Source organism: Amblyraja radiata, chromosome 13 (assembly GCF_010909765.2).
Source record: "Amblyraja radiata isolate CabotCenter1 chromosome 13, sAmbRad1.1.pri, whole genome shotgun sequence".
NCBI classification, from domain to species: Eukaryota; Metazoa; Chordata; class Chondrichthyes; order Rajiformes; family Rajidae; genus Amblyraja; species Amblyraja radiata.
In genome coordinates this window covers 30,996,907-31,021,369 of record NC_045968.1, presented here as the reverse complement: position 1 = coordinate 31,021,369, position 24,463 = coordinate 30,996,907, and the positions used below count along the sequence as shown (strand labels likewise).

Genomic DNA, 24,463 nt, shown 5'->3' with positions numbered 1-24,463 from the left:
ATAAGCAAACACAAGACAACCAACGCAGACATTAATAAAAACATGAAACTAATCTATGTAATCTCAAGAGACTTTCATTACATAGTGTTATTGAACCTTACCTTAAGACTACACATATTTCGAAGCATGATGTCACCAATTCTCTGATAATCTCCCTTAACATGAGCGTTGGACCGTCCTTCCCTGGGATCCAAACAAACACAGTGAGCTTCAGAGACAGAGGCAGAGCTCATCAAGCAGGAACCTTTTATGGGGAGTTTGTTCCCAGAATTAAACAGTAAAGGAATGTTAAATTACTTCAAACTGTATAAATTTCCATGTCAGCGGAGTGCACAATGAGGACAATTGCAAGATGTTGGCATTGTTCAGCAACTGAAAGACTATCCTAGAGAGGTGAGGATAGCAGTGCTACAGAATAGCTAAACGAAAACAGATGTGGAATGAGCCAAACATGTCGGCAAGAAAAATCTGAGAACAGCTTCCCCAAAATAACTTCTTAACACAATCGGACGAAATAATCTCCCTAGAAATCCAAGTTGGAGGGAGTGATCGTTAGGAAGGGGTGCTCCAATGAGTCTGTTCCCCTGGTACTCAGGGTAGTGGTCACAGGTTTAGCAGGTAGCAGGTTAAGAGTAACTAATGTGAATTTTGTATATGGAGGATGGGGGAGTGGGTTTTGTCCTGGATGGTTTCAAACTTCTTGAGTGCTGTTGGAGCTTTGATATCCAGGCCAGAGGCAAGTACTCCATCACACCAATGTGCCTGGTAGATGGTGGAAAGGAGTTTGATTGTCAAGAGGCAAGTCGCTAATCACAGAATACTCCCAACCTCTCAGCCACAGTATTTATTTGGCTGGTCCAGTTGAGCTTCTGATTAATTGTGACTCTCCAGAATGGTGACAGTGGGGGACTCAGTCATGAATGTCACAGGTAGGTGGTTAGACACACTGTTGTTGGAGATGGGCAATGCCTGGCACTTTTGTACGGCAAGTGTTACTTGTTATTTATCAACCCATGCCTGACTGTCCAAGTGTTAAAGTGTATGGGCATGGACACTCCTCTCCTCTCTTCAACTTAAACACCAAGAAAGTTTAGCAACTGCTCTGCCATGTGTCTCACAATTCCAGCATTGTTCTCTCGCTCCTATCTTCATTTGTCTCCTCCTCCAACATGTCATCCGTCATTAATAAACCTTTTCCAGCCAGCACCATCATCCCTGATGCCATACAGTCTCTCATATTTTCCACCCCATCACAAACGATTCCTGTGTTCTACCAGCCTCTCTCCTGTCTCTACAACATAAAATATGTTAGAGTTCTAACTATTCCTTGCTCCAATTGATGGTCATCATCCTGAGACACAAATTCTGTTCCTCTCTGCCTGACTTGCTGTATATTTTCAGCATTTTCTGTTTTATTCCTTTATTTTTAATCTTCCGCTACACTTCAGGAACAAACAGGACACCAGAGCTTTGATGTAAACCATTTTGGTGGGTTTTTTAAGTTGTTCAGCAATTTATATTGTTGCGTATTACATTTTCATCTGATTAGCATCTCAACTCTAGGAATATTCATAGCATGCCGTTCTTCATTCCTAAAATACTCCTAAATTAAAAATACTCTACTTTACTCTATTCCTCATAGTTTGAAATTAGTTTAATCTATTGTAAAGTCAAGGGAGAAAATCAAAAGGACCAAAGCCCAAATGACTTCCAGGAAACCAAAGACATGCCAATGTTGCGTGTCTCTGATCGAGTGAAACAGCACCTACATCAGGCTGGTCTGTAGTTCTCAGCCATAAAATCTGTTGGTGATTCCTTTGTAAACACTTCATCCTCTAACCATGATCTTAATGTGAAAGCTATGCCCATGCACAATGTTCGAGGTCATTAAATGAAGTACTGGGACAGATCTAAGGCAAGTATTTGTGGGACTATCCAGTTCTGTGATATGGTTATTCTCCAGCAGTCAGGAATTTGGACACACAAGGACAAAGAGAACTCACCAAAGAGCCAGCCTCTGTTCAATCTCCTTCAGAAATCCTCGATGAAATTCATAAATAGGATCAATATTGGAAAACAGCAGCGTCATTAATCCTTCTGGCATTGCATTGTCTTTGATAACTGCACTACGAAACCACTACGATCAAAAGATAAGAAAGATTAGTGTCAATTAATGCCATTCATAATGGAGAAGCACTCCAAACTAAACAGAGGTATGAGGAGTACTAGATCATCTGCTACTTAACATTGAACTGAAAGCTAAAAATGCTGAAAATAATCAACAGGTGAAAGTCTCCACAGATGGCCTGCTAAGTACATCTGGCATGCTATGCTTTTATTTCAGATATCTGGCATCTGCAAGGTTTTATTTTTAACTCTGCTGGGTGAGTGCTAAGTATTTTCCAAAATGTGTTAATGAAATTTCTGCTGTTCTTTGGAATAATGTCACAGTATATTTGCTTTAAAGTCTCAGCAGCTCTAACAATGCAGCATTCCTTCAGTACTCCACAGACAAAGCCTGGAGTTTGTGCTCTACTCCTTGAAACGAGGCACTATATCCTGTCTAGTGGACAAGAATGAGTGAAAGAAGATCTTCTCAACCAGCGCTCGTAGTTCTGACGGATTCACTAAGAACATGGATAGGTTACGTTTCGGGTCACCACCCTTCTTCAGACCCTGAAGAGGGTTCCCGATCTGAAACATAAACAAAGCAGCAAGATGCAAGTGCAAGGTTAATTCCCGGGATGGCGGGACTGGCATATGATGAAAGAATGGGTTGACTGGAATTTAGAAGGTTAAGAGGGGATCTTATAGAAACATATAAAATTCTTAAAGGGTTGGACAGGCAAGATGCAGGTAAACTGATCCCGATGTTGGGGTGTCACAGTTTAAGAATAAGGGGTAGGCCATTTAGGACTAACATGAGGAAAAAACTCTTCACCCAGAGAGTTGTGAATCTGTGGAATTCTCTGTCACAGAAGGCAGTGGAGGCCAATTCACTGGATGTTTTCAAGAGAGAGTTAGATTTAGCTCTTAGGGCTAAAGGAATCAAGGAATATGGGGAAAAAGCAGGAACGGGGTACTGATTTTAGATGATCACCCATGATCATATTGAATGGCGGTGCTGGTTCGAAGGGCTGAATGGCCGAATGGCCTACTCCTGCACCTATTTTTCTATGTCTCTATGTTTCTATGTCTCTATACCATCCTAAAGAACTTCCAAAATTAATGAGAGACCACATAATTGCTCACCACAGTGATGACATCCAAATCCTTCACATAGGTCCTCTCTGTGGTCAGAATTTCCTTTGCAATAAAGAATGCCTTATCAGCTGGATAACGCTGTGTAAACAAAAATAATAGTCATAGCGTTATATAGCACGGAAACAGGCCCTTCAGTCTGATTCGTTTAAACCAAACAAGTTGCCTAACCAAACTAGTCTCACTTGCTCTGCGTTTGGCTCATACCCCTCAACATCTTTCATATTCATGTATCTGTTATTAACATTATTTCTATTATAATGTCTATTAATTATCTAATTATCATAGTGTCTACTAAACATTATAATTGTACCTTCCTCCATCTCTACCTTTGGCGTTTCGTTCCATACATCCATCGCCCTCTGTGTGACTAAGCTCCCCCTCAGAACCCCTTTAAATCTTTCCTCTCTCACCTTTAACACGTGTGCTCTATTTTTAACTCCCGTAATCTGGGACAATAAATATTGTACTGTTTACCCTGTCGATACCCGCATCATTTCATAGGCCAATAACGTGGTCCATTCAACCTCCTCTTCCCTGGGTCATGATGTCCCAGATCCTGGACTCAATGCTTTAACTGATGAGTACAAGTGTACCAAATGCCTTCAACACCACCCTGTCTACCTGTGTGGCCACTTTCATGGCCAGGTATACCTGCACCCCAAGGTGTCTGGTCTACAACACCATCTAGGCACCTGCCATTCACTGTGCAAGTTTTGCCCAGGTTTAACTTCCTGAAGTGAAACAGTTCACACTTGTCTCAGTTAAATTCCACCTGCCATTCCCTGGCCCACTTTTCTAGATGATGTCAAACAATACACATAGTTGAAGTTACAGAGCAGGACGTGTAAAGTGGAACTGGGGAACTTTTTTTCAACAAATTGAATCCTGGGTGAGTGATGGAAGTAAATGTTCAGCACATGAATTGCTGGGAAATCATCAAATTAATACGGCAGTTCCAACGTATTCCCTCAAATAACTTTGGAATTAGTTAAATCAGGTTGTGGGTGGAGTATAGAGCAACATGCAGGAGGAGTGAGAGCGGAAAGTCGCCCTTCATGGAGTGATAGAGAATAGGCAGGGTAAGATAGGTAGGTATGAAATCCAGCTGCAGTCATCCAGTCAATGTACTGCATCCCAGCCACCCAAAGTTGTTGCTGTAAAAGGTGACAATTGGGAATGTTAGAAGAACTCAGATCCAGCACTCAAATCCACCTGACCCAGGGAAGAGAGGAGGCTGAATGGAACTTGATATAGGTCTATAAAGTTACGAGAGGTATTGACAGAGTAAACAGTACAATATTTATTTTCATAGAAGAGGTATTTAAATCTAAAGGGCATTGTCTTTGGATGAGGGATGAGAGATGTAAAGAGGATCCGAGGAAGAACTTTATCACATTGAATGGTTGGAATCTAGAATGCACTGCCTGGGGAGGTTATGGAGGCAGGTGTTCTCACCAAATTTCTAGGGTATATGGACCAGCACTTGAAAAAGGCAGAGACTCACAAACATTTAAGTACCTGGACAACAGCTCAAATTGCCAGAACTGTTTCCCTTTGAAGTTAAGATGAAAATTTTAAGATGCCGGCCACCCCGCACGCATCTTGAATCGCCTTTGAAGGCCGCCTCAGCAGACCGCCAAAATGGCTGCCACGGCCTACTGCCACATGGCCGCTGCCCCGACTGCAAAAATGGCCGCCGCAACCGGCCGGAAGCGACGATCGACCTTCTCGGACCGGCGTCAACAGTGCCACCTTCCGGCCGGATGCCATCACTGCAGTCCGACCGCCGTCCACTTTGGTCAACAGCACTACCTTCCGGCCGGATGCTGCAGCCTGACCGCCGGCAACAGCGCCACTTCAGGTGAGATACTGTCACTGTAACCTCCAGTTTACCAGCACAGCTTCCCATCCTGCACCATGCACACTGGACAATTTGAACTTTCCTACCACTTTGCATTTGTTTGCTCACAGTAGTTTGTTTTGTTTCTTTTCATTATTTTACACTGTATCATCATGCCGGGTTTAGTAATTAATTTAGTCTTACTTCTTTGTTTGCATTGTTGCCGACGTCTCCCAGCCGTTGCTGGGGGCCGTATTTCTCTGGACACGATCCCCTGCTGGTCGAGGAGATGCGACTGTATCTCGTCCATCTGGCGGCTTTTGTATTGGTCCCCTCGCACCCCTCGGCATATGGCCGTGATGGCCCACAGCCGGAGCGGCGATTGCGCCCGCGGGCCCCACCTTCCCGACCCACAGCAGGAGCTGCCCTCAACCATGCTTGCACACCTTCTTGTAGAAGGTTAGCGCATTTTATTCCTCCCTCCGGTTCTGGGGTGGGTCCTGTGGAGTCAGCTGATAGACAGACCACTTGCGGTTGAACCCTCATCAGTGATTACGAGGGCTGTCACGTGACATCATGGGTTAAGGGGAGTGTCCTGCTACATAAGCATATCTCACCTTGAGATCAGCCCAGTCGGCAGGTAGATGACCTCGAGACAACACCCTAGCTCAGCTGCAGCAGCAATGACAATTATGTTAGTGGACCAAACTTGCATGTAACACCTGAATAAAGCAACTGTTTATTCACCACGTTTGGTGCCGCTACACTGTCATGCATCACAGGCATGCAAAACATTCCCCAACTCACCTTTCGACGGTCTTCTTCTTCGTCATCTGCCCTCACGCTCCCGACATCGCTGAGAATTGGGCTTTGCAACGGAGATGGAGCTTGAGGGGGCAGATTCAGGTTGGACATCTGGGACCCAGGAACAATAACATTGAGGGTGCTCCTTGTAGTAAGAGGGGAAAGCTGAAGACTGTCAACCAAACCATCTGAAACAGATTGAAAATAAACATAGCAAAAAGCAAAACTGACATCTTAGAAACACAAATACAACTGAGATGCGAACAAAAAGGTGAGGGAGTCAGTTGTACAAATGTTAGAGAATGAGGATGCACACCCAGGTTAAGGATGATTAGGATCTGCAGTATTAATCGCCAGATTTTAGGAAATGTCACGGTTTCCAACTCTGCCGAGGAAATCAGAACTGCAATGGCTACCCAGTCCCCCCCCCCCCCCCCCCCCCACCCCCACCCCCCCCCCACACACACACACACATACATACACACACACATAACTTGGGTAAAATACTCTGACCACCTTTTCTATTTTTAATAAATGTATCTGTCATTAATTTCCATTCAAGTCCTGGGTCTTGCTTTCCTAATATATTCTAAATTGATAATCTAAAGATGCCTCGATCATTCATTGAAAGTTGCAGCCATCAACCTTTGGTGCTATACTGATGAGATCACAGCTCCTTCCTCAAAGACAATTGGGGTTATGCTTATTGTTTGGAGTCTATGAATCATGTAGAGATACAGCACAGAACAGGTCCTTCGTCCCACTGAGTCTGTGTTGATCATGAAGCATCCATTTACACGAATCCTACATTAATTCCCATTTTTGTTAATAGTTCCACATTCTATTCAACTCCTCCTCTATTTTCTGCATGACCTGCATGTTTTTGGTACATGGGAGGAAATTGACTGTCACATGGAGAATATGTAAACTCCACACAGACAGCATTGGAAATTGGATTGAAACCCAGGACTTTGGCACTGTGAGGTCGCAGTTCTATTAGCTGTGTCGCTGAGCTGCCCGTGTCTCTCATCTCTCTCACCCTAATGTGCTTCCTTCTGTTTTCAGAATACTTGATCTACGTGCGTATTCCCTTTCCTCCAATGTTTGTGCCAAACATGCCAGGTTAAACTAATACCCACTGCGTGCATGTGATGCATATCCCTCCATTTCCTGCTTATCATTGTGCCTATCCAAAAGCCTCTTAAATGTCACTATCATATCTGCTTCTACCATAACGCCTGGTGGCATATTCCAGGCACCTACCACCCTCAGTGAAAAGACTTGCCCAGTACATCTCCTTTAAATTGGCCCCTTTCATCTTAAAGCTTTGCCTGGGTAGACAAAAATGCTGGAGAAACTCAGCTGGTGAGGCAGCATCTATGGAGCGAAGGAAATAGGCAACGTTTCGGGTTGAGGCCCTTCTTCAGTCTGAAGAAGGGTTTCGACCCGAAACATCGTCTATTTCCTTTGCTCCATAGATGCTGCCTCACCCATTGAGTTTCTCCAGCATTTTTGTCTACCTTCGATTTTCCAGTATCTGCAGTTCTAATCTAGAACTAGAGGTCATAGCCTCAGAATTAAAGGATGTTTGTTTAGGAAGGAGATAAGGAGAAATGTATTTAGTCAGAGGGAGGTGAATCTGTGGAATTCTTGGAATAGATTAGCCATGATTGAACGGTGGAGTAGACAATGGGCCAAATGACCTAATTCTACTATTCCGTATGAACTACCTGCTATGCATACAAAATCTCAAGAGTAAAACATTGCTTCCTCTCTTGCTATAATCCTTTGCTTTTGTATGCATCTGTATTGTCCTTCTTCAGTTTTCTCTCAGACAACTAAGGGCAGAGAACCAAAGGCTACGCTTGCTTCAAATTTGATCTTGCAAAATTCACAAAATTAGAAGATATACATTCTATAAATAAAAATGCTGGAGAAACTCAGCTGGTGAGGCAGCATCTATGGCAGCTTCTATGGTGCGAAGGAAAAGGTGACGTTTCAGATCGAGACCCTTCTTCAGACTTCTCCAGCATTTTTATCTACCTTTGATTTTTCCAGCATCTGCAGTTCCTTCTTAAACATTCTATAAATATATCTCTTTTCATGACTATAGCATTTTTTTAAATAGCTCGGTGCAAACTTAAATGGGGTGTTTGAAACTTGCAAAACCGGTAACAAAATCAAATACGAAAGAGCCTTTCCGCACATATTCTTTATCTTGGAGAAGGGTTCCGATCCGAAACATTGTCTGTCCATTTCCCTCCACAGATACTGCCAAAACTCCCCCCACCCACTATCCTGAGTTCCTCCAGCAGTTTGTTTTTTGCACTTATAATATAATAATAATAATAATATATCTTTTATTGTCATTGCACGTCAGTGCAACGAGATTTAGTGTGCAGCTCCACTGATGTCCAGGAAAGGTAAATAAATACAATACATAAATAAACAAGCTGAATTGATTGACGTGACCATCTGAGGGAGACTGTCCAAAGGGGGTGGGTGGGGGGGCACTCATTAGGGCCGGTTCAGAGCCGCTATAGCTCTTGGGATGAAACTGTTCCTGAGTCTGGAGGTTCGGGCGTAGAAGGCCTTGTAACGTCTGCCGGAGGGAAGTAGTTGAAACAGACCGTGGCAGGGGTGTGATGAGTGGCAGGGGTGTGATCAGTTCTGACAAAGGTTTTTGACCAGAAATATTAACTCTGTTTCTCTTTCCACAACTCTGCTTTCACTGCCGAGTGTTCCACTGATTTCCTTGATTAGTTCTTCATCTGAAAGTATCACTACTTTCCACAAATCAAGTTCAACGTTCAAGGTAATGCCAAGTCCTTAATGTGATAACTAAAAAGTTGTTGAAGCAACAAAATTAATTAATTGTTAAATTTGTTATTATGAAATATGTAGCTCTGAATTTATTTGATACAATAGTTTATCTGACCAAATACATTTTTGGAATGCATAATCAGTGATTCCTGGGGAGAACATGCAAGGCCACACAGTAATGCAACAGGGACAGAGTTAACATTGCAACTCCTGATATATTGCAATCCTTTGGCATGACAGGCCAAAAACAAAAAAATAATTCTGGCATGGGAATGTCTGATAGTAAATGTCAATGTAACAATTTTCTATTGGATGAACTGAGCAAGAATTTTATAAATTTACTAGACCAAGTGCAGACCCGTTGGGTCTGTTCCCCCAACGTGCGGTTGTGGGGGGGGGAGGCGGCATGCAGCGTCACACACTAACTACTCCCCCCCTCCCCCACACTCACGCTAATGGAGGGGAGGAGGGGGGAGAGAGAGAGAGGGGGGGAAGAGGAGAGGGGGGAGAGGAGAGGGGGAGAGAAGAGGGGGAGAGAGAGGGGAAGAGGGGGAGGGAGCGGGAGAGGGAGTGGGGGAGGGAGAGGGGGAGGGAGAGGGGGATAGAGAGCGGGAGAGAGAGGGGGAGAGAGAGGGGGTGCTGAGAGGGGGGTGAGATGAGGGGCGGGGAGAGGTGGGGAGCAGGGAAGGGGAGGGAGGGTGGAGGGAAGGGGGTAGGGGTGTGTGGAGGGGAGGGGGGTTTAGGGGAGGGACGGTGGGGGAGGGGATGGAGGGGAGGAGGGGAAGAAAAAGAGGGGAGAGAGAGAGAGGGGGGAGAGGAGAGGGGGGGGGAGGAGAGGGGGCATAGTGGAGAGGAGAGGGGGGGAGAGAAGAGGGGGGGGGAGAGAAGAGGGGGGGGAGAGGAGAGGGGGAGAGGAGAGGGAGGGAGAGGAGAGGGAGGGGGGGAGGAGAGGGAGGGGGGGAAAGAGGAGAGGGAGGGGGGAAAGAGGAGAGGGAGGGGGGGAGAGGAGAGGGAGGGGGGAGGAGAGGGAGGGGAGGGGAGGGGGGGGGGGGAGAGGAGAGGGAGGGGGGGGGAGAGGAGAGGGAGAGGGGGGAGAGGAGAGGGAGGGGGGGGGAGAGAGAGTGCCTTTTTACTTCAACCCAAACCCAAACAACCAGTGCTTTTTTACCTCTAACCATATTTTCATTTTCAAACCAAATTAAGGGTACTCACAGTGCTGTAGACATTTGTCAGTGTCATTCAGATCTCTGATTGAGGCACACCACTTGCAGAGACTGATTGATGCACACCACTTCCTGGTTTTATAGTCCCTCCCCCTCCCTCCAGCAGGGGCAGCAGAGAATGGGGAATTTTGTAAAAACATTAAGATCTCTGTCAATTTTCATCGACGGGAAAAATCCTCGGCACACATGCGGCGGAGGGGGGCTCTGAGCGAGGTGGCCAAAAATGACGGCCGTAGGTGGCGGCGTACTCTCGGAAATCGCAGCACAGAAAGCCAAAACCGGTCAAGAACAGACTTTTAGTAATATAGATAGATAGATATTATATCCTCACATGATTCCAGTGCTACAAAATGTGGTGTAGGGTTTGAATTGTGTGGGGGTCTTTTCTCAACATCTTAAACATCTTGCAGTCAATCCAATTCCACCTTCTGTGTAGCACATCAGATTCACTGCTTTACGACCAAATTGCTTGCCAAGTTCTAGAATTCTACTGCTCATTAGTACCACTTCTATTGAAAGTAGACACAAAATGCTGGAGTAACTCAGCAGGTCAGGCAGCATCTCTGGAGAGAAGGATTGGGTGACGTTTTGGCATGAGACCCTTCTTTTGATCTCTGAGCTAATCATGCTCTCACTTGTTCCTTCATGCTCCAGTTGCAATAATCACTACCCTCATGTCACCAGATTTCCTGCTGTGCTCATAGACCCCGCCTTCCCACTGATCAGGCACGACCAGATTGTTCAATTCTAAACTCTCCGATTTACAAGCTAAGGCACAGAAGACACTAACCACCACCCAGCTCATACTCCAAAATACCTGCTGACTTGCCCAAGCCCTCAAACCCATTGTAGAATTACTGTCACACTTAAGACATCACTCTTTCCCCTGTACTGCCATTATCTCCTACGAAGACTTCCTAAAACCAACGCCCCTTAATTTCCTCCCAAATTACCAAATTAGTGTTTCTCAAACACTTATCCTCAAGGTCAATTTAAAAAAAATCCAGAAAAGGTCTTGACTTGAGCACTCTACTATCTTGCAGAGTTCTGTGTTCTGATGTGCTTGTGGGCAATGCTTTGGGGGCAAGCAGAAGACACCAATGCATCGATTGAAAACAAAGCCACCACAGGCCGACTAATTACTTCAAATTCCTGCCAATTTCTCCCAAACTGAGGTTCGGATCCGTAATAAATTGAGTAGAGCAACACTAAGTAATTGATTAGGGCAAAAATGAGTCATTTATGTTTGAATTTTATATTACATAAACCTTTCTGTTACTGATTCCATTGTAGCACATCTCATTTCTTTGACTGGTGGTGTTCACTGTCTACTTTTACTGAAGTTCAATTGTGAACCAATATATTCACAGTACTGAAACTAATGAATTGTGATTTGTTGCCATTTAAGAAATGAGGTATGCTGATTAGAAGAAAACTTGTATGTACAGCTCCAAGTCAATGGACTGACTTTTACATTTGGAAACACATTTTTGGTATGTTACAGTGCCCTCCATAATGTTTGGGACACAGACCCATCATTTATTTATTTGCCTCTGTATTCCACAATTTCACAATGTCAGATTTTAATAAAGGCCATTTTTATACATTTTGGTTTCACCATGTAGAAATTACAGCAGTGTTTATACATAGTCCCCCCATCTCAGGGCACCATGTTTGGGACACAGCAATGTTGTGTAAATGAAAGTAGTCATGTTTGGTATTTTGTTGTATATCCTTTGCATGCAATGACTGCTTGAAGTCTGCAATTCATGGACATCACCAGTTGCTGGGTGTCTTCTCTGGTGGTGCTCTGCCAGGCCTGTATTGCAGCCATCTTTAGCTTCTGCTTGTTTTGGGGGCTAGTCCCCTTCAGTTTTCTCTTCAGCATATAAAAGCTATGCTCATTGGGTTCAGATTGGGTGATTGACTTCACCACTCAAGAATTTACCAATTTTTAGCTTTGAAAATCTAATTTATTGCTTTAGCAGTATGTTTGGGATCATTGTCTTGCTGTAGAATGAACTCACCAGCACTCTCTTTCTTCATAATAATGTTCCAAACAGTTGATTTTGGTAAGCTTAAGGTTTGGCTATCTCTAACATTTTTATTCTTGTTTCTCAGTCTCATATTGGCTTCTTTGACTTTCATTGGCACAATTTTGGTCCTCATGTTGATAAACAGCTATAAAAGTTTGCAAAGGTGATGGAAAGACTGGAGGAAAGACTAGGTACTGAGAGCTCTCTTATACCTGCATTAAGGAGGCAATTAAACACACCTGCGCAATTACAAACGCCTGTGAAGCCATGTGTCCCAAACATTATGGTGCCCTGAAATTGGGGGACTTTGTATGAACACAGCTGTAATTCCTACATGGTGAAACCAAATGGTATAAAAATGGCTTTTAATAAAATCTGACAATGTGCACTTTAACCTCATGTGATTTATTTCTATTACAATTGTGGAGTACAGAGGCAAATAAATAAATGATGGGTCTTTACCCCAAACATTATGGAGGGCACTGTAAGTAAGTTTATTGGCCAAGTATTCACAGACAAGGAATTTGTCTTGGTGCTCCGCACACAAGTAACAACATGACATACAGTGACAGTTACGAATGACTCAGAAAACACTAAACATTAATAACAATAAAACATTAATGATAAAACACCATTGATCAAGCATGTGAAACAACAAAATACCAGATCAAAGGGAGGCTACAGATTTTTGGCTGTTGAGTAGAGCAACTACTCGTGGATAAAATCTGTTTTTATGTCTGGCTGTGGCAGCTTTGACAGTCCGTAGTTGCCTTCCAGAGGGAAGTGATTCAAAGAGTTTGTGGCCAGGGTGAGAGGGGTCAGAGATTATCTTGCCTGCTCGCTTCCTGTATATCATGATACTTGATTTATCTCCTATAGTAATACACGTGGAGAACGCATTCTCTCTGCAAACCATCTCCTGACCGCCGCAACACACATCTGTGGATTTCCACTGGTTTTTGTCCATAACTCTTTCTTTCATTGTGCAGAGTTTATTGTATTGCCAATTCTGTACGGTTCACATATTATTTTCATGCTGTACTCATCTGCTCAAATTATGGTGGATTATTAGGAGCCAAATGTGCATCGTGAGAAGAATTTGTTCACAACAAATGGTGAATGTTTTGTTTAGTTGGGGATCAAGACTGCATTTGGAGAGTGTGTGGTGGTTGGGGATTGGTGAGGAAGTAATCAGTCTTAGAATGAATGGTTTTAGGCTTTTTTTTTTATTCAAGGGATTAAGAATCTTTTAAATTCTAAATGCTAGGGACTGTGGACACAGAGTACATGTAAAATAAACTGAGATTATTTAACACTACTGAAAATCCCAGGCCATGAGAATTTTAAGAAGGTGTTGAAGGTAAATATTCATCCAAAATGTAATGCCTTACTTGATCTTCTATTTCTTTCACTGTTTTTGTTAGCATGGAATAAGCACATTGGGCCATGTATTGACATTCTCTCACACTTGCCCCATCTTGGCATGGAGGTGGTCAAGTTATGGCAGAGCCATGCAATTGCACAAACACTGAATCCCAAGAGCATCTATGTGAGACCACTCTCAGCTAATGAGCTTTAAGTTTCCACCAACATCTTTAATTCCAGAGAAGGGTTTGTCATGTCTCCAACAGCCCTCACCTTCTTCTACGGATGTGCCACAGAAAGCATTTTATCATGATGCATGGTTTTAGAACAGCTTCATCCAAGACCACAAGAAATTGTACTGAGAACGTGGAAGAAGGAACTGCAGATGCTGGTTTACACCGAAGATAAACACAAAATGCTGGAGTAACTCAGCGGCAGCATCTCTGGAGAAAATAGGTGATGTTTCAGGTCGAGAACCTTCATCAGAAATTGCAGAGTTGTGGACATAGCCAAGACTATCATGCAAACCAACCTCCCTTCTTCCATTGACTCCATTTATATTTAACGCTGCCCCGGCAAGCTTCAGTCTTCAGTCGGGGCCTGACCCAAAACATCGCCTGGCCACTACCTCCCCAGGTGCTGCAATGAAAAATCCTCATAAAAGGTACCCCTCCCCACCGAGATCGTCGAGTACATACTGTAGTGTTTTGACAATATTACTACATCTGCAGTTTCTTGTGTCTTCAAGAAAAGAAGCATCTCTGGCCTCACCTGGATTTAAGCTGTAGACAGAGACATACAGTTGATGACAAGTTAGAGAACCCATGCAAAGGTAGTCTGAAGCAGGGTCTTGCACCGAAACATCACCCATTCCTCCTCTGCAGAGATGCTGCCTGTCCCCCAGTTACTGCAGCATTTTGCGTCTATCTTCGGTTTAAACCAGCATCTGCAGTTCCTTCCCACATATAAATGCCACAATGCGCACAGGAAATACAAATCAGATAGTGCTAATGGAGTAAGAAAAAAACAAACCATTATCACAGATGGATGACCTACAGCAGATTTGGTCAGTTTTGAAACAAACTGCCAAAGTGAATCACATGGGAATTTAATAGGGTAAAGAGGATTTAGTGTCCATATGAAAGATGAGGTGCAGTCCCTTATATTTATAAATACAATCAGAAAATGCTGAAACACTGTAGGTCAGGCAGCATCTGTGGGAAGAGCAACAATTAATGTTTCCAGTCTGGGACCCTTTGTCCAAAACAGGTCCTGATAAACGGCTTGGAGCTGAAACATTGACCATCTCTGTCTGATCCACTGAGTCTTCAACATTTTGTGTTTATTACTGATTTACAGCATCTGCATTTTTGATTCACAAGCTAAAGTTGAGCCTTGATTTGGCAGTGCACGAGGCCGCAGACAGATCGGTCAGAGATGGAGGACGGAAGGAAATGAAAAAGGGAGCTCAGGGTTGCCTCTGCAGACCGAACAACAGACTTCTACAAAGTTTCCCCAACCTGCATTTGGTTCACCAGTGTAGACATGATCACATTGTGAGCCCCGTATGCAGTACACCAGGTTAGGAGTGCAAGCGAATCACTACCTCACTTGTTCTGGTCCATGAACAATGCACACTCACAGTACTTATAAAGACTGAGAGAGCTGCCAAATACTTCCAGATGTCTCAGATTTTACTTTCAGTGTCTGCTTTGATTTGCTTAGTGCCCTATTGTTCGACAGAAGTACTGAGAGAAAAAAAATCATCCTGAAAAAGTTAAAAAAAAGTTTTCAGTTACTATTCATTTTTTTTCTAAACTTAGAAAAGTTACTGATTCAAAGTGCATCTTTAGTAGATAAATACTGATCAAATGTGTGCTCATTTCAAAAACACAATTCTAAGTATATTTTCCCAAGGATTCAGGGGGAATGTATAAGTTCTTTCCCTAGTCTTTTGATAAATAATGTGCAGTAATGTTTTCTGTCCTCTCGCCACATTGATCCACATTGATGGTGGCAGTGCATTACTTATAGAGCTGCAGCTCGAGTAAGTCAGGTTCAATCCTGACATCCTCTGCTGCCTGTGTGGAGTTTGCATGTTTTCCTTGACCACAGAGGTTTGCTCCAATGGTTTGGCTTATTCCCATATCCCAAAAACATACTGGTCTGTACGTTTTTTAACTACCAAATTCCCCCCAGTATGTTGATGAGTGGTTGAATTTATGAAAGGGCGGGGATTAGGCCTAAAATTTAGGTGCCTGATAGTCACCATAGACTCTCAGAACTTATTCCTGTGCTGTATCTCTCAATAACTGCAACAAAACCAAATAAAAAGTTTCCCTGTAAGGGTGTATGTATTGGAAAGGATATAAATCACATTGGAAAGAAATGTGGACTAAGTGCCTAAACAAGCCTTATGCGTCATTATTTAAAGCATACCATTCCACTGTACCTCTTCTCTCAGAAATTTTCCCACAAAACAAAAATTGATCATTAGCATTTTGTTACATTTTATAGTATCCTTCCCCTGCTGGTTCATTCAGGAAAACAAAAACCTTGCTGCTGCACAATAACAAACTTTTTACACATATGGTTCCATTCCCTAAATAATATTGCCATTTTCACATTGACAAAGGCAAACGCAGTTACATAGCAACGGTCCTAGTCCTTGTTTGCTTTGCTACAAAGTACAATTGATCAGTCCCAGTGAAATAGTTTAGAAAGACAATAAGCAACACTGCATAAAAGCATTATTTTAATGAAAGAATAGGGTCTCATTTGCAGCTCCAAGCTGTGAAATATGATACAGAGTGTTTGAGAGGTTTTTGGAATACAATAAAGAGCAATAAACTGGATCTTGTGCTGCAATCCAGGATTTGATAACCAAAGATTACCACACGTTCTCAAAAACAAAATTCTCTACTCTTGGCCCAGCTGCCGATTTCCCAGTGAGAGCAAAGTGGGCAAGAACATTCAAAACTTGTTGTGAACAGCTGCAGCTTGCGACAGTTGTAACTCATTTATACATTGTTTTCATGTCTCAAGAGTTGCGCAGCCAAGGCATGTTTGAAGTGGAGGGGGCCTGTTACAACGCAGAAAAATGCATTGTACACAGCAACATCCCACCATGAAATAAACGACAATCTTGTTTTTTTTAAATTTAATTATCAGCATTGGCCTGGAATTCTGGAAAACTCCCTTGCTGTTTCATCCAATGGTTTCATATGATCTTCTGTATCGACCCAACGAGAGAGGCACTGCTTCAGTTAAGCATGCTTTTTGTAAACCAGCACTTCAGATGGTACAACATCTCTTCGTTCTCTGTTAAAGTGTCAGGCAAACAACGTTACCAAAATTGTAAAGTAGGCCCTGGATTCACTGAGCTTTGCCATGATCAGACAATGGTGAGTGCGAAAATGTAAGTTAATAGAAAGAGCTGAAATTTTAAACCAAATCACAGAAGTAATCCTTTCGAGCATGTTTTCCCAGCAACAAAAACATGAAAGTAACATGCTAGTTTCCAAATAAATTAAATTGTGATCGCTGGTCCGTGTGGACTCAGAGGGCCAAAAAACCTGTATCCCTAAACCAAACTAAACTGTTTGTGAAGAAAATCTGAAATGCTAGCAAATAAAAGCTCTTTAGTTGATAGGAAAACAAGAGGTGTATGGGTCAAACACAGGCAAAAGTCACTTTTGTACATGGGATCTTCATTGGAATAGATAAGTTGGGTCAAAGGTAGACACAAAATGCTGGAGTAACTCAGCAGGACAGGCAGCATCTCTGGAGAGAAGGAATGGGTGACATTTCGTGTCGAGACCCATCTTCAGACCAGAGATACTGCCTGTCCCGCTGAGTTACTCCAGCATTTTGTGTCTACCTACAATTTAAACCAGCATCTGCAGTTCTTTCCTGCACAGTTGGGTCAAAGGTCCCATTTCTGTACAACTGTATGAGTATGACTCCAATTCTGTTAGTGTGGCAGTGTTAAAGAAACAACAACAAAAAAAAGCACTTTGTTTCTGATATGATTGAGATGCAGATGGGTAACATGCACGGGTTAGTGGTATAAATAAGCACTTCCTCACCACACAGCCTCAATGTCAAAGCTCCTATATCTTAAGCGGAAGTTGCTACCTTCAGTAGTTCACATCCGTATCAGTAGTTTATTTAGCAGCCAAAATTCACAACAGTTACAGACTAAAAAATAAATGCTGGGACTAAGAAATGGAACAACTTTTCTTAAAGTGGAAGGTCAAAAGGATATAAGGCAAGATAAAACCTGAAAACCAGGAGTAAAAGAAGTTGAAACTTTATGATTTACGAGATCTAGCCACGGCTGGCAAGGTAAATGGCGATTGTCTAGATTGTAATGAAGTGTCATCTTGAACTAAAGAGAATCTTGGGAGAACATTTCCTGCGCCACTCTTATTCTTCCATACAAAAAAATGTTGGTGCAGTTTGTTGGTTGGTGGAGGAGATCTAAACATCTGTTGAACTATTTCTTTCAGCCAAGATGAGCCCCTTGGAGGTCTCACTAATACTCCCAGGAAAATCCTGCGGATATTCTGTAGATCATTGTAGAAAATCTGAATTGTACACCAGGTCAATACAATATAAACTTTATTTTGGGATTCATGTATAAATTTTGTAAATCCAAGAACAGAAGGGAAAAAATGTAAATTTTCAGAGGAGAATCACAAGAATGTACATCCAGTTAGCAGTTTCTGTGGATCTCCTGTTCTCTCTGCCTTCACGAGAAAAAAAGTTAGGCTTTGAACTTTATTGTGACAGCTGAAGACGACATCGAAATCGGCCTAATACAGTAAACAGAAGCCAACTTCAAAACATCACACAGTAGCAATGGCTCAAACTACATGTTCCATCTGTAGCTCCCCATTTTGCCTCCAGCTGTACAGATCCGCTTTTGGAACACAATCTCGAATCTGCTTAATTCTCAAACAATTTCCACTGCAAAACATTTTAAGCAGGTACAAGAGGTGAAATGACTATAAAAAGTATTACATCTTTTTATATAGGTACTTTATATCTTAGTAACCTATAAAAAAGCGATACATGTTCTTACAGTATAATTCTCACAACATAAAAAATTATGCATCCAATCCAAACCTGGCCAAAATTAAATGGCTACCTTTCATTGGTAGGCTGCAGCTCCAACTATCATACATCATTAGTATGCAGCTTCCAGACCATTGATCATATTACTACAATTTATTTTAAAAATTGCTGGTGATGAGGCTGCAAATAAACACTTGTTTTTAAGTACTAAAGAATTCATGGACATTACCATCTCAATGCTGTCAATGGAACATACCACAATAAGACTGACCATTAATCGTACTGAAGACCTCCGATTCAGATTTGATGGAACAGATTGTACTGTGCCCTTCCTACAATCACCTGCTTAGATCTTTAAGATGTAAATAACTTAAACATTGCTCACATCCAATTGATTTGTTTACAGTTCTAGGATCAGGAGTCCTGCTCAATATTGCGCAAATATTTGAACTTAAATAGTGCCTTTTATGCCCCACAACCTCGTGTTGGTCTACTCTTCTGTTTATTTCAGCAAACATGCACGTAAAAAGGTTTTGACGGAGAGCACAAAGATGGTACACTGTTTGAGGAAGGAATGTTTGCCAATGAACAGTGGAACTCCATTCTTCAAAGAAGACAAGAGACTGCAGATGCTTGAATCATGAGCTAAAAAAAAAGCGCTGGAGGAACTCAGCGAATCAGGAGCATCCGTGGAGGGAAATGCATAAACGTTTCAGTTCAGGACCCGTCTTCAGACCATTCTTCAAAGGATACCTCAGATTCACAGTAATCGCAGTAAGGTACCGGAATACCAAATAATAGATGGGCATCTCTTCAAAAAGTGCAAAATTGTTTTCCAATTCCTTACAGCAAGGATATTTTTTACTTTCCCTCTAAACATACAGCTTTTAAGAGGAAAAACAGGGTGAAGTAATAGCAAAGCCTACTAGAAAATAACTACACACAACTTAAGCTACTGGATTTGTGCTACTGTTGAATCCTGTCCTCAATTTGCTCCTAAACACTTTATGCAATCACACAGCAAGTTAACAGGTCCTTCAACCCACGCCAACTAATGGTCATCCTTCTGTATTGCCTAGTACTTTGTCCATGGTCCCATGCCCAAGTGATTCAAGTGTTCATAACTGCTGTCATTAACTCAGTTTTGACTCCTTTATCCGGTGGTGCATTTCAGGTACTTCACTCTTTGGGTGAAGAAAGTCCCCTTCATATCACCTCTGAAACTCCTCCCCTTTACCTTAGACTATGACCTTTATTTCGATTTACCTCCGATATGGAAACATTCCTGCAGTCTATCCTATCTATCCCTTCATAATTTTATATACCTCATTCATGCCCCTGGCTTAATTACTTCCACTCTAGGGAGAAAAAAGCCTAGCCTCTCCAGTCTTTCCTCATAATTCAACTGCTCCATCGCAAGCAACATCTGGAAGAATGTGGAAACAGCTCCTCTGCACCCTCTCCAGTGTTATCACATATTTCCTGTACCTAGGCGATTAGAACTGCATGTAGCACTCCAGCTGAGTTCTGATCAAGTTTTAATAAATTTGGAGCATAACCTCCCTGTGCTTGTATTCAACCTATATACCTTGTGATTGTCACATTGTCTATCTGAGTTGCCACCTTCAAGGGTCTATGGATGTGTACTCTGTCTCTCTGTTCTTCAATACTCCCAAGACCCCATCATTTACGACTGTCCCAATTTCATTTTTGCTTCCAAAATGCATTATCTTATATTTGTCTGTAATAAACTGCAACTTGCCATTTTTCAGCTCATTTCACCAACACATCAATATCACCCTGTAACCTGATACTACCTTGCATGAAGTCAACAACTCTGCCAATCTTCATGTCATCTGTGAAATTCACGATCTTGCCTCTTACATTCACATCCAAGTCATTCACATTTACTACAAACAGCAAGGGATTCAGCATCGATCCTTGAATGACACTACTAGTAACGCATTCAATTGCAATATCAATCCTCTGTCATCACTTTATTTCCTGCCTCCAACCCAATTTTGGATCCAATTTACCAACCTGTCCTTGATCCCATCGGCCCTAACCTTTTGAACCACTCTACCATGTGGGACCTTCCCAAAGGATTTACTAAAGTCCACGTAAATCACATGTACTACCCTGCACTCAAGATATGTTCTTACCACTTCAAAGAATTCAATCAAATTTTTCAGACAAGATAGTTCTTGACAAAGCTATCAGTCTTTGCCTTTCCAAGTGATCATCAATCCTGTCCCTCAGAATTTTGTGCCAGTATCTTCTTCACACCACTGATGGTAGAGAACAGGACAGCAATTTGAGAACAGGACAGTTCAAATCTTCATGAGTGTCCTCCATCACTAATCAAGTTGAAACAATATAGTTTCATGGGTTGTTTAATTCATTAGGCACACTGATTTTTTAAACACAAAAACCTACTAACCATTGTGCAAAAATACTGGATTATAACTTTACTAAGGACTCCAAGGCCAGGATAAATGCAGAAAACAAGAGATTTGGATTAAAAATAACAGTACTGCGTTTGTAACAAGGCAGCAGCTTCAGGATCCCATCAAAAACAATTCCAAAGCAAACTGCCAAACGGCTTCTGAAAATAGACGCACACATATACGCACACACGCACAAAGTAGATCATAAATTAACTATGTACATCTGGAACGATGCTACCCCTTTAGTATCACTCCAACTCTGAGAATATATCTACTGTTTATTTAAAACATTTAGTACAGGCCCACCACCAATCTTGGTTCCAGAGCCTTTCTAGATTATCCATTTTCTGGACCAACAAACGCCACGGCCTCCGAGAGGAGTCCAATGGTACTGGAACGGTCAGCCTACGACATCTGGGAGCCAAGATGGCAGAAAGTCAGCCTTGGAAATCAGCCCTGCAAACGGATTTGCTGGCTACGGCCTGGCCGGCATTCCAGAGACCCAGCCAGAGAGGGCAAATTTGATCCACCGATCGGCACGGAAGTCCCGATGAGGTAGAGATCGCCTAAGCGTCACATTTTCGGGGGGCATTTCAAGTGTGTTCTCATAATTTTGTCCGGTTCAAAGGATGTGGCGGACCACCAGTTGCTGGAAAATCAGTGGAGGATCTGTACCTCAAGAACGTGATTATACAGAAAATAGTAACAACTCTACAGAAACTTTAAAAATAGGGCACTTGTGTTCCTGTTATTGTAGCATTCTCTCTTTGTGGTGCAATAAGTTCCATAAAAATTAAGCAGAAATTAGGGTAATGAACCAGAAAGGTATAATGTGAATGGTACAGAAAAAAAAACAGTAGAGCGGTAAACTCATTTATCTTCTTTATTTTTTTGATATATATATAAAATTACACAAATTACCAAAAAAACAATGCATCCATGATGTACTCACAAAACAGATTATTTTTCAATAGATAAAAAATCTTTGCAAAAAAAAAATTTGCAAACCTGCTGCAATTCATTTAAAATCAGTGATCCATATTCGAATGCAAGAAAACTAAGAAAGGAGCACCAGATGTCAGATTCAGAACAAACCTATGCAGTTCTGAGTCCCCCTGTTGCAATGGTCTTCATCATTTAGGCACAGAACAGTTATTGGCAACTGACAAACACAGGTGGAGGTGGTGAACTATTTCCCATTATTGATGGCATTAACCAATTCCAGAGCAAATTGAGAGCAATCTTCTCGCTTCATCTCTATTTATTGCTTAATGACACCAAACTGGACCAAAAGCATGTGATTGTTTACCATAGCTATGTTGCTTCCAATTCAGGTCTCTAACACAATGACCAAACTCCCAAATCCTCTGACTGCATGGAATACACAATCGTCCCATTCAGTTTCTTCTGCTGGTCAAGTTTAATAAATGTATCCAATAATGAACAGCAATCATTGAGAGATTGGTCTAAAGCGCAGATGGGATCCTAAGCTTTATAAACAGAGGCATGCAGAAGTACAAGACCAAGGAAGCCATGGCAAAACATTATAATCACAGGTGTAGTATTGAATCTAGTCCATATTTCTGGAAACATTAAAAAGGTCTTTGAGAGAGTGCAGAAGAGATTTACCAAAATGATTCAGTGGATGAGGGACTTTAGTTTTATGGATATACTGGAGACCGGGTTTGGTCCTTGGAATTGAGGAATTGAGAGAGAATCCAATGGAGATACTCAAAATCATAAAGGATCTAGACAGAGTAACTAGAGAGCAACAGTTCCCACTGATTGTTTGGTCAAGAACCAGCAGTCGCTGAATGAATATACTTAGCAAAAGGTAGAAGTGACACAAGGAAATCTACTTTTTAAAAATGAGGCATAGCATGGAATTCAATGTAAGGGGAGAACAGGATTCTATCACAGCATTCAACAAGTACTTGAAAGAACAAATTAGCAGGGCACTGTAGAAGGTAGGGCACGAGATTAGCAGACATTAATTCAATGGGCCAAATAGCTCCCTCCACGCTGCAAGCTGCGAGGTTAATTCATGCTTTCTCTGCTCCCTATTCCATGCACTTCCCCCTCACTCTTTCAGAAATAATTATGGAAATCACATTGCAGCCCTATTCCTTCCCAACTATACTCCATCTTTTCCCAATGACGAGGAAAAATTAGCACATTCAGCATTCCCCACTCTATCCAAAAATTAATAAAATTCTCATGTTAGTTATTAATTAAAATAAACAGGATTTAAAAAATACAAAATGTAATGCTCAGTAAAGACTTAATTTGAGACCAAATTCACTTAATAACTCCAGCCCATTGATCACAATTAACACTCGATAGAAAACTTCAAGATTTACAGATCAGACAGCATACTGCACAGTGCCCTCCATAATGTTTGGGACAAAGACCCATCATTTATTTATTTGCCTTTGTACTCCACAATTTGAAATTTATAATAGAAAAAAATCACATGTGGTTTAAGGTACACAAAAAAGCTGGAGAAACTCAGCGGGTGCAGCAGCATCTATGGAGCGAAGGAAAAAGGCAACGTTTCGGGCCGAAACCTTTCTTCATGTGGTTTAATCCTGATCATTTTATTAAAGGGTATTTTTATACATTTTGCTTTCACCATGTCGAAATTATAGCTGTGTTTCTACATAGTCGCCCTATTTCAAGGCACCATAATGTTTGGGACACATGGCTTCACGGGTGTTTGTAATTGCTCAGGTGTGTTTAAATGCCTCCTTAATGTAGGTATAAGAGAACTCTCAGCAGCTAGTCTTTCCTCCAGTCTTTCCATCACCTTTGAAAACTTGTTTTGCTGTTTATCAACACGAGCACAATGAAAGTCAAAGAAGCCAATATGAGACTGAGAAACAAGAATAAAAATGTTAGAGATATCAGCCAAAACTCCGCCTTACCAAAATCAACTGTTTGGAACATTATTAAGGAGAGAAGGAACTGCCCAAGATCCAAAGCATACCACCTCATCTGTGAAACACGGTGGTGGGGGTGTTATGGCCTGGGCTGCTGAAAGTACTTATCTTCATTGATGATACAACTGTTGATGGTATCCTATCTGCTCAAGTTCAAACAAATGCCTCAAAACTCATTGACCGGCAGTTCATTCTACAGCAAGACAATTATCCCAAACATACTGCTAAAGCAACAAAGGAGTTTTTCAGAGCTAAAAAATTGTAAATTCATGAGTGGCCAAGTCAACTACCCAATCTGAACCCAATTGAACATGCCTTTTACATGCCAAAGAGAAAACTGAAGGGGACTAGCCCCCAAAACAAGCATAAGCAAAAGATGGCTGCAATACAGGCCTGGCAGAGCATCACCAGAGAAGACGCCCAGCAACTGGTGATGTCCATGAATAGCAGACTTCAAGCAGTCATTGCATGCAAAGAATATGCAACTTTCATGATTACTTTCATTTACATGACATTGCTGTGTCCCAAACATTATGGTGCCCTGAAATGGGGGGACTATGTATAAACACTGCTGTAATTTCTACATGGTGAAACCAAAATGTATAAAACTGGTCTTTATTAAAATCTGACAATGTGCACTTTA

General features: G+C 42.0%; 1 protein-coding gene across 7 annotated transcripts in view; it reads right to left on the bottom strand.

Annotated features, from left to right (window-relative positions):
* farp2 (FERM, ARH/RhoGEF and pleckstrin domain protein 2) overlaps positions 1–24,463 on the bottom strand; it is a 146,080-nt gene that overhangs the window by 38,759 nt on the left and 82,858 nt on the right. For all 7 annotated transcript variants that reach the window (XM_033031649.1, XM_033031652.1, XM_033031653.1 and 4 more), the window contains 4 exons: positions 5,912–6,096; positions 3,253–3,342; positions 2,004–2,137; positions 102–183 (listed from right to left, as the gene is read on the bottom strand). In XM_033031649.1, the coding sequence (XP_032887540.1) occupies positions 102–183; positions 2,004–2,137; positions 3,253–3,342; positions 5,912–6,096 (491 nt within the window). The remainder of the gene's footprint in view (positions 1–101; positions 184–2,003; positions 2,138–3,252; positions 3,343–5,911; positions 6,097–24,463) is intronic.